The sequence below is a fragment of the Hydra vulgaris genome, chromosome 07 (genome assembly GCF_038396675.1).
Source record: "Hydra vulgaris chromosome 07, alternate assembly HydraT2T_AEP".
Taxonomy (NCBI): domain Eukaryota; kingdom Metazoa; phylum Cnidaria; class Hydrozoa; order Anthoathecata; family Hydridae; genus Hydra; species Hydra vulgaris.
In genome coordinates, this window is record NC_088926.1 from 11,135,971 (window position 1) to 11,158,559 (window position 22,589).

Here is a 22,589-nt window from a genome sequence, read left to right on the forward strand (position 1 = left end):
AGATTATAATTATTTAGGAGAAATGAATCAAATTTAATATTGTTATAAAATGTTTAATATTGTTATAAAATGTGTTTATATTTGTTATATAAAACCATATTTGTTTATAGTTGTATATATGTTAAAATTATGTTTTTTCCATGTTTTCAAAGTGGTGTGACTTGGCATTATGTTGAGCAAGATAGATAACCTTGCCAGCCAAGCGGTGTACTTATACCAGAGGTGTGACTTGGCAGTATATAGTGCCAGGCGGTGTTACTGCTTTAGAGCTAGGTTGTGTTGTCTAGCCTTTTTTTAATTATTCTGGAAACACATAATATCTGTTAATATTTAGCGTAATGTGTATGAGAGAGTATGCAACCTTGATCTTTAAATCTAGGGCGTTTTAATGTCCTAAATTTGACGTAATTGAATAACTAATATTGAATATAAAAACAAATATTTTTTTATGTATTTATATGTTTAGTAAAAAGATAAATATAGTTAACTTAAAATTGGTTTTCTAATTTTGTCTTTCATATTTTAATTTGGTTTGTTATTTTCGCTGAATTTTAGGATCAAGGGTGTGGTGTAAATATTCTATTGTTATGTTTTATTGTTGTGATGTTTTGTGTTGATAGACTGCTTGGCTTACCTTCACGTTGGTGTCTATTGTTAAAAATGAATAATTGGTAGTTTCATTATTGGAACTTACTGCTTTTATTTATTTACTAAAAGCCAAGACAACATTTTGCTAAAAATGCAATTTATATCTTAATTTGATTTTTATTTTTTTTGTAGTATTGTTAATCCTTTTGTACTTGGAAACAGATTTTATAGTTACATTTTCGATAAATGTTTATATTAACTGCCATGTCAACATAGGTTAATATAAATAGGTAAATCGATTTTGAGTTTTTATGTGGTTTTTTTTTTGGTTTTTTTTATTTTTTTGTAATTACGGTATCATAATTCCATTTTTTTTTTTTTCTTTAAGATTTACGATTGACGCATTTATATGATTTTTAAAAAAATACCCTGATTTCCTTTTATTGTAAATTTTTTGTCAGTTAAAATGATATAAATATATGCAATTAGTTCAATTTTTTTTTAAATTTCTCTTTTTTGTGCCTAATAATTTGTTGTACGTAACTTAAGAGATGTTTTTAAAGAGGGGTCGCAACTAAAAACAAATTCAAAACCTTTAAATACATGGAGAATATTGTAGTTTTGCGCATTTGTCAAATACGAAGTTACTTAAATTTTATAACGGGTTGAACTAATTAAATAGCTTAGTTTGCATTTGTAACACTTTTGAGGAAAGAAAAAATTCTTATATATTTTAAATTCTTATATATATTAAAAAGAAAAAATTCTTAAAAATGTAAATCATTGTTTTACATTTTAATATTTTGGTAAAAAGTCTTTATCAAAAACTTGATTACTCTTTAAAAAAATTGCTTTATTCTCCTGGCCACCATTAAAAATAACTTTATTCTCCTGGCCACCATTAAGGCAAAAACGAGGAAGGGGGGTCCTTTATTAGTGTCAAAATATATGAGAAAATATACTTCAAATATACTGTCAATATACTGTCTTTTAATAGTGTCAAAGTATACTTCATATTAATCTTATTAATTAAAGTTCATGATATCAAAAATGTTAAAAGAATTTAGCTTCACTTTTTCGTCAATTTAAAGCATGATGAAGTGTAATTATTTTGTGTCAGTAACTAAAAACGTACTGTGTTGAGCCTTGTAATGTCTAGGAAAATGGTTCTGCCATACACTGATAATGACCTATGTCAGTTTTAAATTACTCAAATAACGTTAACTAATTGGTAAATTAATTTATTTGAATTTTGCAGGTGGCTTAATTTTTTAATTTAAAGGCGTTTTTCTTACATAGTATTAGTTAAGGTTTCGCAACTTTAAATTGTGGAAAACAGACACTGTAAATTAAGTAATTGACCGACCGTAACCCGTATTACGGGTTGCTTTCTGCTAGTATGATATAAAGACATAATTGTAAATATCAAGAGAATTAGTTTGTATACAAATTATGTTGAATTGTACAAAGATACATGGGTTGTTTTACGCTCAACTTAAAAAACTTTTTGATGTGATACAACAAGCTATCTCGGCTAAAATGCCGATAAAGTTGATTTAAAGTTAATTACGGAGTTTAGTGGAAACGATCAGCAATCAGTTGCAGAATGGCTGGAAAAAGTTGCACTTATATTTATTTTAATTTTTTATTGGCTGTATAATATTATTTAAACTAAGATTTATAATATTATACGGACAGGACTTCAAGAAGATCGTAATAACCTTCTCACGAAGCACTTAACAAAACTCTATTTTCTTCTACAATAAAAGCATATATATATATATATATATATATATATATATACACAATATAAAATAAATATACCGAGAATATATAATCACTAAATATATCATAAATTTAATACTCTACATACTTCAGAAGTGAAATTCAAAACAAAACATATATCAATATGCAGTATAGCAACTGAAAATATTTTTTGAAAAATCAAAAAAAATCAAGAATATATTTTGTTGAAAAAATGATTTTTTTAATAGATTGTTTGAAAAAGAATTAGGTCAATTTAGATAAAAAAGCAAAATTAGGCCGTACTATTTCATTATAAGATATACAAAATTGAGCTTGTTTATTTTTGCAAAAAGGTTTTTCTAAAATGCTATTATTTCGTAGGTTATATTTGTTTTGGGGTTTAATTTTGTAAAGTTTTACAAAAACATCGGGGGACTTAAGTTCTTTCATTTGTACATAAAACGCAAAACATTAAATACATTTAGTTGATAAACATATAAGGCGTCCATTTCTTTAAAAAACGGTTTAGAGTTCGAAAAACGATTTTTAAAATTTATTATGCGAGCTGCGTGTTTCTGATGCTGATAAAGAGATTTGAGTTTAGTTTTATGTGTACTTCCCCATATAATATTTTCATAATTGATATGACAGGGAATAAAAGAGTGATAGAATTGTGTTTATTTCTTTTTGTTTAAAATACCTCTAGATTTATATAGAATTCCAATGTTTTTTGCAACTTTATTAGAAATATTATTAATGTGTGATTTCCAAGACTGATTTTCTTCAATAAAAACTCCTAAAAATTTGGTCAATTCTCTTTTTAAGATGACATTGTCTATAAAAAGATTAAGCATATTTACAAGCAATATCTGTTTTTTATAGTTTAGATGGAAAAGTATCCAGTTTATTTTTTCAATATTTAAAGATTTTTTTTGAACGAAAATGAAATTTTTTTAGTTTTCTGTTTATATTATTAAAAAGTATGTTTATATTTTCATGTGACTGAAATAAGTTTGTTGTCTGCAAAAATTATAGTCTTTAAATTGGATGCTTTGATAAGATCATTTATATATATAATGAAAAGAAGTGGTCCAAGTATGGATCCTTGTGGGACACCATATGTTATGTTCATTAATGTTTGAGGTTAGGAATCTTTGTTAAAAACAAATTGCTTTGACTCGAAGAGTTTTTGAACCAACCCAGAGTTTTTCCTGCTATGTCCTAACATTCAAGTTTTTTAAGCATATTATTATGATCGACCGTGTCAAAAGCTTTTGACAAGTCAATGAAAACACTAAGTGTAAACTTTTGATTTTTAAAAGATTCGTTAATACAACGTGTTAATTGAAGAATAGCATGTTCGGTTGAGTTGAAAGAAAATCAGTTTGGTTTTTTTTAAAACCGAACTGATTTTCATAAAGGAGTTTATTGGTAATTAGGTATGTGTACACTCTGCTATACATTATTCTTTCTAATATTTTTGAAAAAACTGGAAGAACAGAAATAGGTCTGTAATTTGTTATATTGGTCGGGTCTCCTGTCTTAAAAATAGGAAAATAAGAACCTTGTTTAATGGATGATTTAAAGATTTTGTAAAGATTATCTTTCATGACGTCTTAAGAGTCTATCACAATATTTCCATTTATACACTCAGGTTCTACTGATTTATTTCTTTTTAACGATCTAAAAGCTATATCAAATTCCTCAAGCGTTAAGTTTGTAAAATCTAAGGAGTTTGACGTTTGAAATTCACCTCTTAGTTTATAATTTGTTAAAGGGATTTTGTTTGATAAATTTGCTTCTCTAGTGGAAAAAAATTTGTTAAGTTCAGTCCCAATTTCATTAGTATCTTTAGTTATTTTATTTACCAAGATTTTCTGTTCTTCCAGCTGGAGACCTATAGCAACAGCTGATTAAAATGTTTTTAGAATTTTTGTTTATTAGTTCAATTGTTAAGATCTCTTGATCCGTATCAGAAACACTCGTATCGTTTCTAACTTTACAGAAAATATTTTCTTTCAAATAAAAAAGTACTCCTCCGCCTCTATTATTCTTACGTTCTAAAAAAATTTCTTTAAAACCTCGGAGAAGAAGATTAGAATTTTATTTAAAATCAATTTTAGAAAACCAAGTTTCAGTTACGCAAATCTCGTTAAAACAATTGTTGGTTTCGTAAATTAAATTTAAAAAATTTTCAAAATTCTTTTTTAAACTTCTAATATTCATGTAAATAACATTAAAATAATTACTTTTATTATCCACTCCTATAAAGTTACTAACTTCATTTGATTGAAAATAAGAGCTTACTAATTCAGGCAAATTAATTTCGTTAAAGTAATTTATGTCTGGATCGGATTCTTCATCCGATATAAAATCATTAATTTAAAAAAATTTAAAAGCATTTTCAAAATTATTGTTATTTTTCGAATTTTTTTATTACTATTTACTTTTTTTATTCTGTTTTAAATAACCGGGAATATACTTTGTTTTAAGATGGCTGAGTGATTAATTTATTGTACACAACTTTAGCGAATTTACCTGATGCTCGTAGATCTTTAGCTTGTCAAAAAAGTTGTTTACGAATACTAGTTGTCCGCTCGCTGAAGTCTTCGTTTATATACATGTTTTCCTTCCACAATTTCTTTTTTTTGTATTTTTCGTATATTTTTCACAATCTTTAAAATTGAGAAACTTAACAGCAATGGCTTGCTTTCTACGCTACCTTCCTCATGTTCTTTTCTTCCGGCACGATGCGCTCTTTCAATTTGTATATCATCTTTAATATCCAGTTTTTCTCTCAGTAGATTCTTAATCAATTCTTCACTTTTCTCCCATGTTTCGCCTTCGATTTCCTTAATACCCTCAAATTGCTAGTTATTTCTCCTACTTTGATCTTCTAACTCAGCAATCTTATTCTTTAGTGCTTCATTTTCTTCGCTTGAATATTTTTGATTTAGTTGACTCTGTTCATTTTTTTTAGTTTCTTTTATTGTTTCGTATAACTCACTAACAAACTCGATAATTTTATTTGTCTCATTAAGTTCACGCTTTAATTCTTTATTTTCATCTTTTATAATAATCAGTTCGCTTTCTAAATTTTGTATACGATCATTAAAGATTTTTATAATCGTATTTTCATGAACTTCTAATAAATCCTTTACTTGACTTAAGGTGAATTTGTTTGCCATTGTTTAAAAGTAGTTTAAAAGTAGTTTAAAAGTATTATAAAGATTACAAAGATATAAATGGATATAGATGAGAACGTTCGCAAAACTAGAGCATACTTGCTACAGCCGCCATGTTTGCCCAGTCGGAAAAAATTTAGATTGAAGAACGGAACGATGGAAAATTATGATTGAAGAGTGGAAATTAAAAAAAAGAAACGGAAAAAAGAACGGAAATAAATTTAAAAAAATATATAATATATATAAAAAATTAATTAAAAGTAAATTAAAAATAAATAAGAAATGAAATAAATTAAAAATAAAAAATTAAAGAAAAATTAAAAGTAAATTAAAAAGATATAAATAAGAATTAAATTAAAAAAAAGAACGGAAATAAAAAAATTATGATTGAAGACCGGAACGATGGAATGAATGAAAATTTTGCTGATGCTGCAACAAAACGACGTGTTGAGCCAAGGTCGCTTGAAGTTCAAACGCAACCAATTTGCTATGAATGTAAACCCCCCAATCATTTTGCAAGAGATTGTTATCTACGAAGAAGTAGAAATTGAAACAAGTCGGGTCGAAGACGTGAGCCAAGCGATGTTTTGTGTTACTCGTGTCAAAAGAAAGGACACATATCAAGAATGTGTCCAAAAAACGTGCCAAGGTAAAAGATGTTTGCGCCAGTTCTCTCTCTAAACAATCAATAACGGCGTTACCTACTATACGTTTTGACATGAACGGCGTTCTTCGGGATTGATCGACTCAGGATGTACCTGCTGCATCATTTATAAAAAATGTGCGCCAAAAATTACGAAGAAAGTAGTTAGCGTGGTAACTGTAAATGGACAACAACAACAGTGCAAAGGCGTTAGCTGAACTCGAATTGTCACACCAAATGGAAATGCAGTTTTTGTGGAAGCACTTGTAATTGACTTCAAACCACTTGGTTATTGTTTTTTGATGGGTATGGATGTGTGAACAGTGGCTTTTGGTGGAGTATCAATATCTGCAACTCGTGATGTTTGTTTAATGGGAAGAAACGAATCATGTTTACTTGACCTAAAAAGAGATATTACAAATGATGTCAGTAATTTCAATATAATAGCTCGAGATTTCACAGCTTCGTTTGAGAAACAAAATCGAGAATGGATAATTGCGTAAAAATGGAATAATAATTCTCAACCTGAAACTCTAGCAAATAAGATTGCTGTTTAAGAATAAGATATGCACTGTTGGCATAAAACACGATTACGAAAAAGAAACTGAAGAGTGGATAAAGAAAAAATGGCTGCAAAAGTACAATTTGAAGAAACACGGACCAAAAAAGGTTTGGTTCCTTTTATGGCAGTGGTGCAGCAAAACAAAGGAAAAATACGACCAGTATAAGATTTCATGGAGCTGAACACGCTTATTGAAGCATTCACTGCGAACACAGATGCGTGTGCTGAAAAACTTCGAGACTGGAGACGGTTTGGAGAAAATGTTTCAATAATTGATTTATATTCATACATTGATGATACTTTTGTTAATGAAGACATAATACGTGTTCGTCACGTACTTGATCATTTGGAAATCTATGGGTTTTATTGTAAGCCGAAGGTCCACGTATCCGATGGAGCAAGAGTTCTTGGTTTACATCGGAATGGAAAACAAAATGTTGTGTTGGAGAAGAGATAACAATTTTGGCAAAATTCCGAATACGCTAACAAGACTTAACATCTTTTCTTTGTGCGGAAGAATGACAGGAAATCTTCCAGTTTGTGGTTGGTTGCGTGTAGCCTCGTCGTATGTTAAAAGAACAGCAAACGCCCTGACAAAAACGTGGGACGAAAATATAAAATGCAATTTTCTGGGAAATATGCTAGATGATATGGTTAAAAGAATACGGAATGACGATCCTGATAAGGGAATTTGGAGTGTTTATAGTAACGAGGCAACAATTTAAGTGCTAGTTCAATAGCACTAGGCGTGATCGTTGAGGTTGATGGCAATATAAACGAAGACGCTTGTTGGTTAAGAAAAGATGAAACAATACATATAAACATGTTCAAACTTGGTGCAGTAATTAAAGGACTAAACATGGGCCTTAACTGGAAAATGGAAGTTTTACACATCTGCACCGATTCGAAAGCGGTATTCCATTGGGTTACCGACGCACACACAAGAAAATCTAGATTGAGGACAAAAGCATCAAACGAAATGCTGATAAGAAGAAGACTCCAGAATATTACAAATATAGTGGATGAATACCAACTTAAAGTAGACATTAAGCTTGTCGCTTCGGAAGTTAACTTGGTCTATGCTCTTACTAGTGTGCCCAATAGTTGGTTAAAATTGATTGATAAATCCTCTGAAATGGCAGCAAAGGGAATTATTAGAACTTTGCTATCTTCCAAAGAAATCGAGCACGTTCATAGATCTACAGGACATTATGGTGTGAAAAAAACATTAAACTTCGGTCGTAAAATCGACCCATCAGTGAGCAAGGAAGAAATAAAACAAGTGGTTGAGAAATGCATAGCCTGTCAATCAATTGATCCAAGTCCAATAAAATGGCCAAAAGGGGAAATAGAAGTAAAGAGAACGTGGCAACGACTTGGCATTGACATAACTCATTATGAGAGGCAGCACTATCTTACTTTAATTGACAGTGAACCTACACGGTATGCAATATGGCGATATCTTAAAGATCAAACCAGCACATGTGTTATTCAAGAATTAAACGCGATATTTCTCGAACGAGGAGGTCTGGATGAAATACTGACGCACAATGATACTGCATTTCAAAGCACATTATTTTTGCAGTTTGTAAATATATGGAACGTTAAACTTCGATTCAGGTGCGCTTATGCACCTTCTGAAAATAGAATTGCAGAACGATGTCACCAAACTGTCAAAAGAACGGCGAAGAGAGTTCCGTGCAGCATACGGAGGTAGTTTATTGGTATAACGTTAGCCCAAAAGATGGTTGTAAGTCTTTTACTGCACCTGCAAATAAGTTATATCAATACATAATTAAAGTAAGAGGAATTAATAACAATAAGAACGCACATATTTCCTATAACAAGATAACCAATAAGTTCAAACTTGGCGATAAAGGATGGGTTAAACCCCCGGATAACCGATGCGACTTTCAATATAAGATTGAAATAGTTACTGGGATAATCTCGGAGCAAACGGTAGAAATGGACAAAATGTGTCGATATGTAAGAGACCTAAGACAAGTAAGAGTCGACAACGCTTCGAATGAAGATCTTGGACAAGTAAGATGTGACAATGATTTAAATTTTTTTTTATATACATGTTTATTTTACAATTACAAAGTAATTACAAGTAACCAATCACTGATTGGCAGTAAAGATATACAAATTTAAATCATAAATATAAAGTTCGAAGTATACAAAGTAAATAAAAATATTGCTAAAAAAGAGTCTTTTTTTTTTTTTTCGGCAACTCCGAGACATGAATAAAATAAATACCAATTACAACAATATAATAACGTGTACGTAAAAATAATCCGAGAAATATATATCTATATTACTCCAATTAAAATAAAAAATGCAATAAATAAAAATAAATCTGCTGATTTTTCGGAAGAGAGTTTAGATGTTTCACTATAAGTTTATTTACCACATTTCAAAATAATATTAGTGTATAAACATGATAAAAACGAAATTTGTGTAAGATGGATAAAAAGAATTACTTATTTGTAGTCACAAGAAGCTCGCAGAAGACTTAAGTCAGTCTTGTCATTGAGTACCTTTTTCTTAGACGTGTAATACACATAAAAAATCAGTTGCATACGTGGTATATATGCATGTGTTACATATATACCTTGTTTTAATTTTTTTTTTTTATTGATTTGTATTAAAAGTTAAGTTACATTTATTTATTTATTCAAATATAAAAAAATTCCTTACAGTTGTTTAATTTGATTATTGTAGTTTTTAGCTTTTTTTCAGAGAGTGTTCGTTGTTTAAGTTTAATAGTGATTCGTTTCTGGAAACTAATTTGTTAAATAAATAGGGACCACGATATGTAATTGAGAATTTTGAGAGTCTTGTTGTTTCAAATGGTATCTTAAAGTTGCCTGTTGCTCTTGTATTGTATTTATTTATATTGTTTTTAAAAAAGTGTGCTGTAAAATGTTATGGAACCAGACTTAGTTTATATTTAAACATGAAAAGTATATTTTGAAAAATATTTATTTGAAATATATTTAGTGCGTTAATTTGTTCCAGTAGGGGTTGAGCATGAGTAAATTAGTTTTTGTTGTATACTAGTCTTGAAGCGTGTTTTTGACGTAAGTAAAGTGGTTGTAATTTAGATTTGTGGGTACTGCCCCATGCTATAACGGCATACATGAGATAGCTATGTATGAATAAAAAGTAGATAAGTTTTCGACTTTTTTGTGATAAAAATGGTCTTTCCTTGTAAAGTAAACCTATGTTCTTTGATATTTTTGTGTTTATGTAGTTAATGTGGGGTTTCCAGGAGATGTGTTTATCAAATAGAACTCCTAAAAACTTTTTATTCAGAGCTCTTTTGATGGTTATCCTTTTTATATTAATTGTTGGTAGGTTCAGGGGTATTTTTTTAATTTGTTGATTAGAGTGAAATAGTATACACTTAGTTTTTTCTATATTGAGTGACAGTTTATTTGATTTAAACCATATATTAACTTTTTTTTAGTTCAGCATTTGTTTTTTGATAGAGGTCTTCGATTGTCTTTGACAAGTAAAATAAGTTTTTATCGTCGGCAAACATTATAGTTTTAAAGATATTAGAGGCGTTTGGAAGATCGTTTATATAAATAAGAAACAAAAGATGAACAAGTTCTTGAGATAAGATGGTTGTTATGACCAAGGGGAAGTGTAAAGTGTAATTATATTTAGTGATTGTTTTAAAGCTAACGATTGATTTGTGTTACTTGTAAATAATTGCATATGTATACAGACATATTTGTATATGATATAAAGACATAATTGTAAATATCAAGAGAACTAGTTTGTATATAAATTATGTGGAATTGTATTAAGAGGTGTTCTAAACCTCGAAGAAATCAAATTTCTAAAAAATGTAATTGAATTAAGAAATAGTTCAAGGTCGCGTTGAATCTTATAATCCAAGCATTTCCCATAACTGCCAACTATTCGTCATTTCGCTTTGATTTGACAAGATTCTAACTGATTTTCTTTATATTAGGAGAATAGCAAATAAATCTTTTTTGTTTTTAATGTCTAAATAAAAATAGTTATATGATTATTTTTATGCATCAACCAAAAAAGAATACATAAACAAATAAAAAAACAATAATGTAAATAACTTTAATTAAACATTAAAAAAAAAAAATTGAAAGATTTATTTAAAATTCTCCTAAATATATAAAATTTGAGCTAGAAACTTGTCAAACCAACGCGTACCAAAGTGACAGAGTCAAACCAAACCAAACCAAACCAAATTGACAGAATTTACAGGCTAATATTGTATTAGCCTGAAAATTCTGTCAATTTAATAGCAGTGTATCACCTTAACTTTTCTATCCCAAGTAACTATATTAGTTATACACGTTATGTTAAACGCGTGGTATATTGCTAATACATCATGAGTTTGATACAACGTATAGGAAAAACAAAAAAAGAGATTTAAAAACTTGCTTGCAAAAAACGTAAACAAAGAGATATTTTTACTTTTTTATAACTTATCCTTTAAAAAGGTTTGAGTAAAGGATTGCGTGTTTTAAATTCTCATGAGTAATGATTGCATGTTTTTTTTGTTTAACCTTTTAAACCTAGAATTAAAAACTAGTATAAACAAGTATTATATAAAAATAGGTGTCGTCATAAAATTTAACGCTATGAAAAGTACGCATTAAAAGATAAGATAATTAAAAGATAATATATTTAATATAATTAAAAGATAATATATATATATATATATATATATATCAATAAAAAATTGCAAATCAAGCGCATGTTTGATTTGCAATACTTTATTGTAGTTGGTACTCAGGTAGCTAACGAGAGATCCGAACGATTTGCATTTCTTAAAAACAAATATTGCCGTTTTTAAACATCAATTTTTTTTGTTTTCCGCTTATTTTCAACTATTACAGTTATACATTTTAAAAAAATTGATTTTAAGCTTTTTTTATATAATTTATTATTTCTTTTACAAATCATTTTTCAGCCAAAGAATCAAATAAAACAAAACTACCACTAAAATACATAAAACGCATCGGGGCTGCGTCATAAAAACAGTTGAAACAAATGTGTTAAGTATTTACATTCCAAAAATGTCTCTTTTATTCGAAAGTAAAAAGCCTCCTTGTTTACAGGAGGCTTTTTACTTGTTTAAGGCTAAAAAGCTCATATTTTATCTTTCCTTAAACAGTAAAAACGTTAAAATCGAAGTTTTCACTCATAGCAATTTACTTGCATAATCTCTTTATAGTCATTTGAATAAATTACCATAAAGAAACGTTTCAGCTTTTATAAAAGAAACGATTCAGCTTTTATAAAAGAAACGTTTCAGCTTTTATAAAAGAAATGTTTCAGCTTTTATAAAAGAAACGTTTCAGCTTTTATAAAAGAAACATTTCAGCTTTTATAAAACTTCTGCCCCATAGGAATAAGTTAAAACTTGAAACTCGTAGACAATAAAATTACCTATTTTTTGTAAACAAATTAATACAATGAGCTTCAAGATTAAAAAAAATAAATAAACTAATCAGAACACAAACAAAATAAAACGGAATTTTTTGAAAACAAAAGGGTCTAAACGCGATATTTTTCTTCGAATCTCTTCTTAACTACGTTGAGTAGTTTTTAAAATTAGAGACAGTAAACGCATAATGATTCATTTCAGCCCGGTCATATGACCAGATGACAGATTTATGAATTTTAAATTTTGGTTTTTATTACAACTTTTCCCACAAGCAAACTGAAAACTCATGCAGCCAATGAATCATTATGATAAAGCAAACATACTGACAAAACATTTTTTCATAATTAACAATTTTGCATAAACTCCGGATTTTCCAAACGCGATCCACCATGGCCCGTTTTCTCCTAATTGGAATTAATTATAAAGTTACTCGATAGACTCATTTAATAAAATCGATCCGCTTTATAATCAAAATCTTTAAAAAAATTTAAAACGGTGATGCCACAAATTTTCGGTGACTATTCGGTATTCTGTCAATACGGGTACTTTTTTTAATACTCGGTTTTCGACCAAATGTTGCAAACTACTCGGCCGAATACCAGATTGTAACGAAGAAACGCATAAAAAATGATTACATAAAACTATTATTTTTACTTTTTATTATAACAAATATTTAGCATATTTGATACTTAAAATCTATAGGTAAGTTTTGATAAAAACTTTTTCATCGTTTGATTATAACAAACGATTGCGCTTTTTCTCATAAGTTATGCATACTTCCTAAAATAGTCATTTACTATGTACACTGTCACCCGCAAATAATGCGAAAGCTTTAACAGTTCTGTTAGAATATTGTTTTATATTTGCTAACCACCATTTATAAAGGTTCACTGTCCAATTTAAGCAAACAGTTTCATGTACATGTACATATAACAGTTTTATGTTTCATGTTTCATGTAGTGGGGCATATCGGGACAGTGGGGCATAGTGGGATAGTTATGCCTGAAGCCTTATATCTCAGCTGAAAATTTTTTTTTCAAAATTGTTTCTTTTTTAAATATTTAAACCATTGTGCTTCATTATTGTAAAAAAAATTAATTTTAGAAATACCAAAATGCATTAAAAGTACCAAAATGCATCAGTTGGAAAAAAACATTGGTTTTATTTTTAATCTAAAATATCATTTTCCGTATTTAGAAAAGTAAAATATAAAAAAAAAAATTAAAAATATTAGTAACAGACTCAAAGAAATTGTTATTTTTATAACTTAACTTTAATTAATTATAGTGTTTAATGTAAATAACGACGGTAAGAAATTATATAAGAAAGATCAATCGTTCAAAATGGAATGAAATCCAGTTTTAGCAGTGAGTAAAAAGGAACTTAGAACTAGAAAAGCTTCTGATACCTATGTCATGTTTAAGTTTGCTCTACATTAGCATATTACTAATAAGCCAGCTCATCAAAAATAATGCCAAACAGTTTCAGGGTATTTTTTGTGTGATTTATGTAATTCATAATATTTTTTGTTTAATTTTAAATCTAATAGTAGTTACTAATTTAATAGGATATAACAGATTTGCCCTATTTAATTTTTAGAAAAATTTCTTAAGTTTGTTTATTTAAGAGTATTTTATAATAAAACACAATAAGTTTTTTTTTATTTTAGCTGTTATTTCGTTTTTGTGGTGTATGGGTGTGTGGGCGAGTAGCTTCTATGGGTTACTTTATTGAGAATTTAATGTCTGAACATGTTTAAATGATAAATAACCTTCATTTTTTATCATTCTTAAAGCTTTACAATTAACGAATAACTGCTACTTTTTAACTGTCCCGTTTCGCCCCACCCACCTTGCAACCACCCACCTTGCAACCACCCACTTGCAACCACCCACTTGCAACCACCCACCTTGCAACCACCCACTTGCAAAATGAAAAAGTTTTGCTAGTCTAGAGCTTCGTTACTTTGGTTGTCATGGCTTATTTTCAAAAATTTATATTTTTGTTTTTTTGTTCTCAAATTTTGTTCTCAAAAAAAAATCAATAAATTTTAGGAAATTTATAAAAAACAGTGTTAATTATGATTAGTTTATCCGCAACTAGCATTTGTTTCTTAAGTGTCCTTATATGCCCCGTTCTAGCCTAAGTGTATACGCCTCGCTCTACCCTAAATACCAATTTCACTAGCAATTGAACTTTTCTTTTACGAACCTTTATATGTGTGCATATTTTATGCACATATTTGAAGATTTGGAAAAGAAAAAATATATTTTTAACCATACAAACCATGAAGCAGCCGTGGTGCAGTGGTAGCGCACTTGCCTCAGAAACTCATATTTTACGACATCGATCTGGAAGGAGACGTGAGCTTCCGATTAAATGCTCATCCGCGGTGCTCTGTGATAAGATTGTAAAGACTTCTTGGAGCACCTAAATAAAATTAAAAAAAAAAAAAAAAGTTTTTATAAGAAAGCAAAATTTGATAAAAAGGTTATTATCTTTATTTTAACTATAAATGATTATTTATAAATTACTTGGCATTTATTTGCAAAATAAATGCCAAGTAATTTTATTTAAAAACGAGCCTCATAGAAAACATTTTCATTTTCAAAAGTAAAGCAAAAAATTTAGCTCCAGGCTGACATTTATGAAAATGAAATATTTCGAATAAAAAACAACGAATAAAAATCAACTAAAATTGAATTATTATTTTATGCAATATAAGTATATATTTTATATAAAGGGGAAAGGCGCCTATGATGGCATAGCGCCAATGATGGCATACCGTTCATATTTTCATAAATATTGGTTATGGCAAAAAAGTGATTAGACCAAAATGTCTATACTGACTTTACATTAATTTTAGTAAAAATACGTCCCTAATGCACAAATTTTGCTTTTATAATCAACAAAAATCGATTTTGGGATGTATTTTTAATCCCTTTAAATATTTAACATTGTGATTTTATTATCAACTGTGCAGAAATAAAATTTTCATGCATTTTATTTCCAAGTATTGCGCATTTAATAAAATACTTATTTTAATTTTATCTTTTGAACAAGGCGGACTTAGCTTGATTAAATGAAAATGATGACTTCTTCCTATGATGGCATACTAACGAGTTAGATGTGTTGTAATATTGACGAGTTGAGAAAACCTTTTTTCTTTCATAAGAACAACATATTTGTTAGTGAAGTAAAAAGGAATTTTTACTTCACTAAAAAATTTTTGGTTCAAAAAACACATAAAACGCAATATCTCTTATGCGCATGCGCGAAATTCTACTCTGCAAAAAGTTAATTAGGATGATTACGCGTAATTTCTGGCATTTCTGAGGGAAGAATCTACGGTCAAATAAAATTGTCAAGTTACCCTTGATGCTAACCAGCCCCATCCTCTCCTATGCCTTCATAGGAGCAGTAGTTTTCTATGATGGCATACTTGTGCTTTTTTTAAATAAAAATAACTAATATAAACATAAAACTGGTAAAAACTCTTGGGGTAATTATTGTTCTAAATGTAACAAAGAATGTATCCATATCAAAATTTTTGTTCATGATCTACTGGATACTGAATAATGAAGCTTCAAAGTTAAGTATGCCATCACAGACGCTTTTCCCCTAGTTTCTGAATAAGTTAAATGTTGACAAAAATAATAATTACTTCATAACTTAATAATTTTCTATAAAGATTTAAATTACTTTTAAATTAAATTATAATTAAAAAACAATAAGGGGCAACTACTCTCTAAAATTTTTAAAAATTTGAATTTTTTTTTAACAATTCGTCGCGTTGGTTTGACTAGGTTCAAACTGAAATTTTTTATATTAGGGGAGTTTAGAAAAATCTTTTAACTTTTATATCAAAATTATTTATATTAATGTTTTTTTATTTGTCTGTGGTTGGTGTATAAAAAACATAAATAAACAAAAAAACTATTTTATAAATATTTTTATTTCGACAATAAAAAAAAAGAAAAAACGATTTATTAGCTATTTTTCTAATATAAAAAAAAAATCAGTTAAAACGTTGTCAAACCAACGCGACGAGTTGTAGAACAAAATTTTATGCAGATTTCAAATCTGCAAAAATAATTATTAGTTTCCTAATAAAATTTTGCTTATTTCTTGTTGTTTTAAACCTAAGTAAAAATCATGTCCATAGCAACGCGAATAGCAACAGAGTAAATGCTCTTTTTGTGTGTTTTTCCTAATATTACTAATTCTAAATCAGATTTGGATTTTTATTCTATTTGCTCTTTAATATTCTGTTCCTTATTATATTAAAACATAACCAATTTATGTTGCAACTAATTTACGATTTAACAAATAAACAAAGCTAAATTAAACAACAGCATAAACAAAGTATGACAAAACCAACTAATATGGATGTTATTAAAACCACAAAAATAAACAACAGAGTAGAGCAAAGAAAAAAATACCATAAAAAACGAAGAGGTTTTAATGGATTTAAAATGCAGAAGGATGATGATGCAAGTAAAGTAAATACATGTGAGTAAAATGACAGATATATTTTAAATGCATCAGCAAAAAAAGTAAAAGTTATTACAAGACTCTCAACTAAAAAAAGTAAAAAAATACGGGTTACAGGACTATTGACACAGAAATTTTATCATTGGTAATGTGTCCTCAATGTGAAAATTGTACATTGTACCTTGGCGATCACCACAGAAAAAAGAAAGGTCTAGCAACTTTGTTATATATAAAGTGTTCAACACTATCTTGTGCTTTTACTTATGAATTTTATAGATCAGAAAATTGTGATAAAGGGTTTGATATTAACAATAGGACAATTTATGCAATAAGAGTGTTAGGTCATGGTCTTGGTGGTTGTGGTTGTCTAAGTAATATAGTTATTGACCACTTGCAAAATGTTTTTGGTGTTGCCATCCAAAAAAATACAAACAACTTGTATAAAATGAAAAAAGCAGTTTCCATGTAGCTTCTTCTAAGGAAAATAACTAACACATTTACTTTCCAACTGGAGGTTATAGTTTGTGCAAGTACGACATCGATAAAGCGAATTCTTCTTCCACATCCAAACCTGGACCAGGAGTTCCTATGGATATTATCCATAAAATAAAGCCAATATATGCTGATTTAAGTAAAGAATCTGAATTAGCAAAGTGTCTGTATGGAAAAACCTAGAATTGTAATAAGAGTTTTAATAATTTGATATGGAAAAGACTCCCAAAAAGTAATTATGTTGACTTAGCCAGTAAAGAATTCGGAGTGTATGATGCTGTTGCAAATTATAACATTGGTACGAAGTCTATTATTTTAATTTATGAAAAACTAAATATGAAACCTGGACATTTTACTTTAGCTGGTTGCAAACATATGTATAAAAAAAAAGTATGCTATCACCATTTAAGTCAAGTGAAAGTTATAAGATTAAGCATAGATTGTTACAAGTTCAAAGTATCTCTAAGGGCCTTAAGTCAAAAGAAAAGTACAGAGAGTATTATGAACCTGGTGGCTTTTAAAATATTCTTTTTTTAATTCATTTTTTTTACAGTAAATTAATAAAAAGTATCCTATTTTATGAATTTATTTTTTGTTTTGTATTTTCTAAGACTTTGTATTTTAAGTGCGCCGTTAAAAAAATCTCAAAAAGTATACATGCTATTGTGATAAATATTCAGGAATTGTTTATCTTATCAATATCTGCGATATCAGTTTAGCAGAACTTTTAATAAAACTTTAAATTTTGAGTTATTGAGTTTTGTATATTGTATTTTAACTATTTTTTGTGTTACCTGATTTTTCTGTACTTTTTTATGCAGTTAGAAGTATTAATTCGAAAATCTGCTTCACTCATATCACAAATTTATACATTTAAAACAGTTCTGGAAAGTTTCATTATCATTTCTTTAATGGTTCTTCCTAATTTTTTACAGCGTAAACACAGTTTTATGGTATTTTTAGCTTTTTTTTTTGGTTACCAGAGTAACAAGCTACCATTTTATAATTTGTTTTGTATTTTTAATATTAGCATAATATTTACTGTGTGAACCAAGAAAAAGTTGATTTATATGTGTTATTTTAAAATTTGAGGGTAGTTGCCCCTTAATCCTAAAAACTCTTTTATTTTTTTAGGTAAAATCTGTGTATGTTTTATATATTGTATAATTAATCAGAATTTTTTTAAACACACCATCAATAAATCTAAAAAAATAAATATAAGTTATAAGTTATAAAAACTCAGGTAAAAAAAAAGTCTTTATATGATTTAGACGCAAAAAATTGTAATAAAAAAATTTGTCAGTAATTTGCTATTTGTTGACACCGTTAAAAAAAGGTGAAAAATTTCAAAGATTCTCACCAACCAAAAATCTTTGACCACTGTTATATTATAAAAATATTGATTAGGAATTTTTATAAATTTAAAACTAACAACTTTGCTAAAAACTTTTAGAAAGATTTTCACGCTGTCATCTTAAAGTCCGCTTTAAGATGACAGTCCGTTGGCGCAGTGGTTAGAGTGCTGGCTTCAAATCAAAAGATTCGAGGTTTGATGACTGCTCTAGTAATATATGCGACATTAGTAAAGTAGACGGCGTAAAAATCGCTAAATGCATTTTTATAGCCACGGCATTAATTTTTGTCTAAAATCTCCCGATTGCCAGTTTGCGCGTGTTTTCAAACTCACAGACATTATAAAAGGAAACCACGTAAAAACAACTATAAAATTTTAATAGACCAATCAATATCAAAAATTTCTGCGAGTGGTTTCTATCGGTATAGACATTTTGCGCTAAACTTGTGTTTGATTTATAAGAAAACAAGCGTATAAATTATAAAAGCTATATATACTTCATTCTGCCATTTTTTAATTATATTTTGAGATTATACTCTCATAATGATAACATAATACCAAATTGATATTTGCAGAAAAATTACTACAAAAAACGGACACTCCAATTATAATTATACTCCTAAATAAAAATTAATTATTAAAAAACCAAAAATCTCTACGTAATATAATTTTTTAAACTTAAAATTTGGTAAAAAACAAGTATTAAATAATCTCCGAAAATATTTTAAGGAAATTACGAAATATAAGTAATATAATTAGTAAATAAAATAAAAGGTAAATTCTTCTTAGAACTTGCTGCTATTAAAAATATTTTAAATTGACTTGTAGTTTGTTTTTTTTTCTCCTTTTATTTAGCCTTACAAATATTTACAAGTTCCGTGTTTTAAAATATATATAAAAATGGCAAGGACGAGAAGAAGACATATTTGCCTTATCACCAAGTCCCTTGTTTTTTCTAGACATTTATATAAATACATTGTAACTAAAATTAAAAATTAAAAATCAGAGAAAAAAGCAAAATGTTTCAAAGAAGTTAGTATAAAATGCAAAATAGTTAAAGTCTTTCAAAGTTGTTTTTAATACAAGTTAAAGAAGTAGTTTATTCTCAATAACATGAAGAATAACTTACGGTCATGCAATGCTATATATATTCAAATTTCAAAATTATTCATTAAAGTAAAATTTTAATAAATCATTCAAGGAAACCAAAACCAACAGCATAAAAAGAAAACATGAAAAATGAAAACATAAAGGTTAATTTATAATCAGAAGACACTATATATACATATATATACATATATATATACATATACATATATATATATATATACATAAATACATATATATATATACACACATACATATATGCATATATACACATACACACACACACATATATACACATACACACATATACACACCCATACACATACACACACACATATATATATATATATATATATATATATATATATATACATATATATATATATACATATACACACACATACACATACATACTTTTTCATAATATAATTGAATATAATGTATATAATTAAAGACTTTAGACATTTTCAGACAAACAAAGCATGCACTAATAGATAATTTTCAAATATAACATTTTTATAGGTAGATTTAAAACAAATTCTCTGTTTTTTCATTATTTAAAAACATTATTTAGTTGGAGGTTGTTTTAACTTTGTTGCAGGAAGGTAAGTCGTCAAGTACAGCCTGCTAATACCTAAAAAACATAAATAAAAAATTACTACTGTCCTATTAATTTATTATACACGTTCTATTTTCATTCAATTTGTAAACTCTTATTCATAAATCTACACATTGTAATTTGCCTAGCTTGATGAACAGCCGAGCTTTAGATATTTTGTTGTGGATTAAATAGCTAACCTAAGGCTTAACTTAATCTTATAGAATAACTTAAACTTAAACCAAACTTAACCTTAAACCAATAGAACTACTATATACCTTAATTTATTCAAAATAAATAAAAAGCATGACGCTAAGAAAGGTGTCATCTTATTGATATTTTTATAACAGGTAATATTAGGATTACCAGACGTACTCTTTTTACGAAGGAGCGCGCGCTAAAATATGTTTTTGATCCTAGTGAATTACATTAAGTTCTTAATTTTGACGTTTGCCGTCGAGATGAAATTCTAGTATGATTGGCATGTATGATATGTCATGTAGTTAAGCAAACTCTCCTACAAAAAAAGAGGACGTATGGTCATTCCAGGTAATATTTATCAAAACTAATAGAAATAAGTTATTTTTATACTTTGAATATGCTATCTTTTTCATTAAGGTTATATCTTGAAAAGATATAAATAAAATCCAAGTTTAAAAAAATATGTTAATTATTATGAATAAAATAATTTCTGAAATCGAAATATAATCAAAATGCAAAAGGATTTTCAGAAACCAAATGAAACTATCACCATCATCAGCAAAAAAATTGTTTCTTGTTCATTCTTTTTTGATATTTGTCAAATTTTTTTTAGAAAAAGCCATACAACTGAGTAGCTTTGCAAGCCACAACGCTTGCAGTACCAATTTTGCAATTCTGTGGTACCTATTTTGAAATTCACAATACTTGCTTAAATCATGGCTTTACTTAGATCAAATACAACAAACAACAAGGTTTATAATAATCTGAGACCTTGTATTAGATTATTATGATGCTTATAGTACCTACAAAATGCTTTTGATTTGAACATCCAACATATAAATGGATATTAATAAAATATAATTAGATGAAACACAGCTTTTTAACATATACACCAACATATGTATGAAAATTTATTAATAGAAAACATTTAAAACTGTAAAAAAAGAAAACTCCGTTAACACTTCAGTTCATTACTAATATAATGTAAAAGTTAATACAAACAGTCTGTTTGAATATACAAATTATAATTCCTAATTTTAATAACAATACTTATATTATATTAAAATGAAAAGTAGTATTTAGTGTGTTTACATATCCTAATAACACGATAAAGTAGAATAAACATAAACTTACTTCATAAAATGATTTGATGGCATTTCTCGGTTAAACACGGACAACACTGATGTGTAGTTACACGTTGCAAGTTAAGTTATTTGTAAACATTTTTTCATACTATTTTATATAGTATAATAGTATACACTTTTAAAATTTTATAATAGCATACAATTTTAAAATTTAATGAAAACATAACTTTGAAATGAATAAATAAAAAATAAAACTATTTATACCTACAAATAAATATTAAACAAAATAAAACTATTTATTTCTACTAATAAATATTATTTTTACAAAACGTATTTCATCGACTATAAAATTTTTTTAAAAATTTTATAAATGTCAAGTGACAAATAAATTTTATAACATTTACGTTATAACATACAAGATAAAGTCTTTATTAAAAAAAAGCTTTTTTTTTCAATTAAATATTAAATTTTCTTTTTAAATGACTGCCAATTTTCTGAAAATTAGTCAAAATCTCAGATAGAAACATCGGAGATAAACCCCTATTTATCTTTTACTTCATTTATAAAAAAATTCCACAAATAGTTCTTTGTGTGTTAGATCCATATTTAGTTAGAGATTTTAAAGTTAATTCATTATTTTAGGTTTAAAGACTTTTTGAAAATCAAAAATGTCAATTTTTACAAAAAAAAATATCTCAAGATATATTTATTAACTATCAAAATCTCTAGCTAAAAAGAAGGATTTTAATGTAAGTATCAATTTCAAATGTAAAACTATGTGTATAGATGAAGTAACATACTGGTTTATCGAGCATCTTTTTTTAGACTTATCATGATATAAATAATAGGAAGAATGTATAAAAATATATTCTTCCATAAACAAAAAATATTATTCATAATTTAACATATTAACCAGAGTTGTTAAGAATGCCAAAAGTAACAAGGCCAAGGCTGCATGTTACAAGGCCAAGGCCAAGACCAAGGCCAAAAGTTACAAAACCAATGCCAAGAGCAAGAGTTTTAAGGTCAAGGCCAAGGCCTACGCAAACATTTTCAAGACCAAAGGCTTAAATTTTTGCCTAACGTTA

The 22,589-nt window shown here is 27.8% G+C and overlaps 1 protein-coding gene and 1 long non-coding RNA gene across 2 annotated transcripts; both read left to right on the forward strand.

Moving 5' to 3' along the window:
- The first annotated feature begins 780 nt into the window (after positions 1-780).
- Positions 781-1,094, forward strand: LOC136082290 (uncharacterized). Its single transcript, XR_010639554.1, has 2 exons — positions 781-878; positions 977-1,094. It is a non-coding gene; the product is annotated as an uncharacterized LOC136082290 (long non-coding RNA).
- Positions 1,095-7,547: 6,453 nt separating this feature from the next.
- LOC136082574 (uncharacterized) lies at positions 7,548-8,441 on the forward strand. The gene has a single exon (XM_065801986.1). It carries the CDS (start codon positions 7,548-7,550, stop codon positions 8,439-8,441), a length of 894 nt encoding a protein of 297 aa, XP_065658058.1.
- The last annotated feature ends 14,148 nt before the right edge of the window (positions 8,442-22,589 follow it).

What these genes read in the sequence shown, in the direction of transcription:
- LOC136082574 (XM_065801986.1), top strand. Translation starts at nt 7,548, where the DNA reads ATGTTCAAACTTGGTGCAGTAATTAAAGGACTAAACATGGGCCTTAAC.